At 41.8% G+C, this 5,000-nt stretch overlaps 2 protein-coding genes across 6 annotated transcripts in view; one reads left to right on the forward strand and one right to left on the reverse strand.

Annotated features, from left to right (window-relative positions):
• The window catches only part of SEL1L3 (SEL1L family member 3), an 87,416-nt gene extending 82,607 nt beyond the window's left edge, over nt 1–4,809 (forward strand). For all 5 annotated transcript variants that reach the window (XM_085885003.1, XM_085885004.1, XM_085885005.1 and 2 more), the window contains one exon: nt 2,915–4,809. In XM_085885003.1, coding sequence (XP_085741129.1) covers nt 2,915–3,226 — 312 coding nt within the window. In that variant the 3' untranslated portion in view covers nt 3,227–4,809. The remainder of the gene's footprint in view (nt 1–2,914) is intronic.
• Nucleotides 3,424–5,000, reverse strand: part of TIMM10B (translocase of inner mitochondrial membrane 10B) — a 68,008-nt gene continuing 66,431 nt past the window's right edge. The window contains exon 3 of the mRNA XM_085885023.1: nt 3,424–3,741. Coding sequence (XP_085741149.1) covers nt 3,586–3,741 — 156 coding nt within the window. The 3' untranslated portion in view covers nt 3,424–3,585. The remainder of the gene's footprint in view (nt 3,742–5,000) is intronic.

The raw sequence follows: 5,000 nt of genomic DNA on the forward strand, positions 1-5,000 counted from the left end.
TGGAGATTCAATAAAGGAAAAGACGAAGCGAAACGGGAAAACAGTTCAACATGAAGCACATTTATTTCGCGATGAACGGAAAGCACACATATACAATTACACCAAAAGCAAATGTAAAAGAAGAAGAAACACAATAATACACAAAAAGCAAATGCAACAATGCAGATCTAACCGACTACCGAGCACACGGCAACACTTATACAGTTTTACTTCACAGACGGCGCCGACAACACACACACTCAAAGCAAAAGAAAAGGACCACCCTCAAGGATGAGGGGGTAGGCGGGCCTGGGGCCGAGACCACGTCGGGCCTACCCGTCTGATGATGAGCCGCAAGATGGCGGTGGCGCCCCGACTCCGCGGGCCTCGTGGACAGTGTCTGGTAGGGGGTGGGAACGGGGCCCCCTTCTCGCACTATCTCAGCGCGGGGGGGAAACAGGAGGGGGTTGTTGATGCTCGGGGGAAGGAGGATATCTCCCTGTCTCGGGTCCCGCGACGAGCGTCTCCACCACGACCTCGGTCGCGCCGCCGGCCTCTCCCTCCGCAGCTCCCCGACCCCGACACGAGCACCCCCTCGACCGCCTTCGCCACCTCTCCAACTCTCCACAGCTCCGTCCAACCGCCTTCTCCGACTCCTCTCCTGACTGGCTCTTCCCAACTCCACCGACTCCGAACTCTTAACTGCCTTGACTGACGAACGCAGCCCCTTATATGCCCCGTGGCCTCGCTCCTTCACCTTCGACCCTTTACCTCCGACCCTTCACCTCTAACTGGCTCCCCTTTGGACCGAGGAAAAGTGGGCGTGAATGCTTTTTGATCCATGAATTTGCATATCGCGATATTACTCCAATGCACCTGGAGGCGGGGCCAAATCGCCCCACGCTCGCCGATAGGACAGAACAGAAGTGGGCGTGAGTCGTTTTTGATCCGTTTTCTTCGGAAAGGCTGTGATGTTTCTGCACACGCTGCTCGGTGCGCGCCCTGCACGAGTCCAGTATCGGTGCCCAGAAGCGGCGCGGAAATGGCGGTGATGCGATGGTTGCGAGAGCGAGATGTGACGGTAAAGGTCGTGGCTGTTGGCGTTGTTGTTGTTGTGAAGCGGCGTTGCGGCTGGTGGTTGTTGTGTGATGGCTGTTGAGACGTGGTTGGTGGTGGTAGTAATGGCGGCTGGTCCAAAATAAAGATAGTAAAAGAAAAACGGCTATCTAGAAGGGTCGTAGCCCGAATGAATGACATTTATTCCCTCTAAACAACGGGTTTGGGCCTAACTACACATATACTTACAGAGATATCTCACCTAAGGGACCTGAATGGTAGTTTGCGAATTTCATCAACCACAACAATATATATATATATATATATATATATATATATATATATATATATATATATATATATATATATATAATGACCATTTTTACAGCCATTTTTCCCTGCTGTTCAGGGGTTTGGCTTTTTCTTGAGGCAATGTTTTTTTTTATGGCCGGATGCCCTCCCTGATGCCAACCCTGGTCGCCTCTTACGACACACAGGGATATGGTACACCTATTCTAACCGGGGCATACACCGGGACCAGTACACTGTTACTCATTTCGCCGACCTCGGAAGGATGACAGGCTGAGTCAACCCCCTGGTGTTAATTCAGCAGCCAACGGGGCTTGAACTCAGGACCCTGGGATCCCAAGCCACCAGCCTAACCACTAAGCCAACACCAGGCTTGTGTATATATATATATATATATATATATATATATATATATATATATATATATATATATATATATATATATATATATATATATATATATATATATATATATATATATATATATATATATATATATATATATATATATATATATATATATATATACACAGACACAAAAATAATGGATGGCCAAGCTAAGATTCAGCATTGGCAAAATTGAGCAATGACAAAAAAAACGTTTTTTTTTTCAGAACGCAATTTGACCTTGACCTTTAACCTGGAGGGATGTGATGTAAATTAAGCGCAAATGTGCCTTGCTGTAGGTCAAGGCTATCTATTGAGGGCAATTTCATTCTGCTCAGACATACCTTAGTCGATTTATGGTGAAAAATGTTAATGTATAATTGGGTCATGACCTTAAAATTCAGTCAAGGTCAAAAAAATTGTTAACCCCCACATACTTTTTATTCACATTATTGCTGCAAAATTTCATTCCAAAAGTCCCAGCCAGCTCTGAGATACAGCTCAGAAAATGATACAGTTTGGAAAGTTGGAGTGGACTTGACGTATTTCTGAGAAATGTGCATCCTCGAAGCATTTTTTAGTAAAAGTTGGGGACATGACTTTTAAACATAATTTAGGTATGCTGAATTCGACTCGCTCTGTTCCCAAGCTGAATTTTGAGTTTTTGACCATCTAATTAGCATAAACAAAATGGCTGCCAAATTGATAATTTTGGGCACTTTCTTGGGACAGGCAATACTATACCATTTAAATAAATGCACATTGTTCACATGTATGCATCTTAGAAATGTCCCTTGAGCAATAGATCAAAGCTACAGGCTAATACAATTTGTAAGATGCTTTGTAAGCAAATTTGTAAATTTGTAAGGGAAATAATAATAATAATAATAATAATAATAATAATAATGGGAAGAAAAAAAAATTCTAAATGGTGGTTTAGTATTCCAAATTTTGGGTCGAAGAAACTCTGTGGTACCGCTAAAATTAGGAGCACTAATTGCAGAAACAAATCCTACAACAGCTTTAAGTCCCAACTTAAAAAAAATTAAATGCCTTCACTCCTGCACCATATGGTGAGGATCTATTGTCTTTGACTTGAAAACATCATGGGGTTTATTTTCTGAGAAAAACTTGATTGTCCAATCATATTCACCTGCATTTTTCTTTTCTATGTGTGGTGCAGAACTTCAATGTTTACCAAGCAGCTGCGACAATAACTTTCTCTTTTGTGATACTCATCACCTGCCTACTGAAGAGAAGAATTGAGAGAGCTGTGCACAGAGGGAGAGAGGGAGGCAGACGGACAAATCGAGAGACGAGCGAGAGACCGTCATCAACTACCGGAGAAACCGGGACAAGAGAAGGGAGAAGAGGAGAGAGGCCGCAGGTTGGAGAGAATATTGTGCAGGATGAAAATGAGAGTGAGGGACAGGAAGAAGAAGACATGGAGAACCCAAGACGAATGGAAGAACTACAGCTCCTGGATGGTTCTTGAAAAGAGCATCAATAAGTTTGAATTATCCAGTGTCTGGCTACAAGCAATGACAAACCTCAGGTTACAGGTTAGGGATGCTGAGCTTAAGTATTAAAACTTTCAGTTAATGTCACTAATTAGAGAACTTGGACTAGATGTGCATTTGGAAGAACATTTAATTATGTACAGACAATTCATAAAGAAATTTTTAACCAATAAACAGAGCAATGTGTATTTATTCAATGTACAGTTGCACCATACCAATCAACTCAAGACCAGCACGTTACGAAAACCAGCAGTTGAAGGTCGAACTGCCTCTAAATTCAACCTCAGATTAACTCAGGTGGTGTTTTGCCATCATGAACCGGTCTTGGCAGCGTTTAAACCTCTGTGTGACCACCTTCTTGCTTCTCCATCTTCGCTTGCATCTCAGCCACTCTTCGCTGGACCATCTCTGGCATCAATTCCACATAGCTGAGCATCACTCGGTGGTTTGACTGGATCAACTTGCCTGCGCAGTTGTCAACACAAGACTCCTGCATGTTGAAGGGAATAGCAAATAAAGATCCAAATAATTCAGTTTATCAAGTGGGTTATTTCACTATATTGGGGTGTTCTATTTACCTTAAATATATACTTTCCTTTCTGGCAATGAACTCTGCTTCCATAACGATATAGGGTGTCCATGAAATCATTGTGCAGCTTTTAACTTTTACAACCTTTAATGTACACGTGATATAAAAACAAATTGCATATGAAAGCACAATTTGTCAAGTTTTGTTGGTAGTGTTGTTATAGCTATTGTTAAATCCACAATTCCCCTGAGTTTGTTGATGTGTTGACATTTTCTGATGACTGATGCAACTTCTACATCAGCGGTAGAGTAAACCACCATAATTACCACATTTGGTTCTCGAACTAGGACGATTAAATCTTTCACAGATCACCTTGTACCAGCAAGACTAAGCTCCCTGCCATGATGCTTCAAATGTGCGACGGTTCTCGAATGATGTCTTCCCAGCCACGTGGATAGCCTGCTCGCTTCAATTATTTTTCCTCGGACTCATCGCTTTGTTTCAGGTTTGCACTCTCCTTTGCAGCTTTGCTTTCCTTTCACCTATTCATGGAATTATTTTCGCATAACCTATTTTAATGGTTTATATGTCCATCTGTACAGAAAAAAAGTATATTGGCATATTTTTTTCAACAATTACAATTCATGAAATGGAATTGGTACACGTAGACCAATTGCTTGGCCACCTTGTCCGCCTGTCCTGTCCCCATTGGACTATGCTTTATGGGGCTATGTAAAACTGTTGTTTACTCATCAAAACCACATTGTTTGGATGAACCTAGGGCTATGATCACAAATACAATTCACGACATCACTTGGCAGCGACTGGAGAATGTCTCAACAAGTTGGAAAATCGGATTGAACAATGTACAGTTACAAAAGATGGCGGTTATGTTGAAGCCTAAAAACTTGACTGTATCGAGTAAAACCTTTATGAATCATGATTTTGTGCACTCTTTGTAGTTCGAACTTTTATAACTCTCAATGTACACATTATAGAAATAAAGTTGCACAAGGACTTTATGGACAACTTGTATTTAATTCATTTACAGTAAAGCACTTTATTCCAAGCCAGAAGTGGACTCCAGGGATTTGTTTCATATAAAAATAAAGTCCTAATTTCTTTCCAACTGTGAGTAATACTTCTTGATAAACTTTTTTCTTCCAACAAATGGTGGGGAAGGAAGGCTGCACCACATAAAGGAGTAGGAGGGTGTGCTT

The sequence above is a fragment of the Eptatretus burgeri genome, chromosome 6 (assembly GCF_056783735.1).
Source record: "Eptatretus burgeri isolate ZD-2024b chromosome 6, Ebu_testis_v1, whole genome shotgun sequence".
Taxonomy (NCBI): domain Eukaryota; kingdom Metazoa; phylum Chordata; class Myxini; order Myxiniformes; family Myxinidae; genus Eptatretus; species Eptatretus burgeri.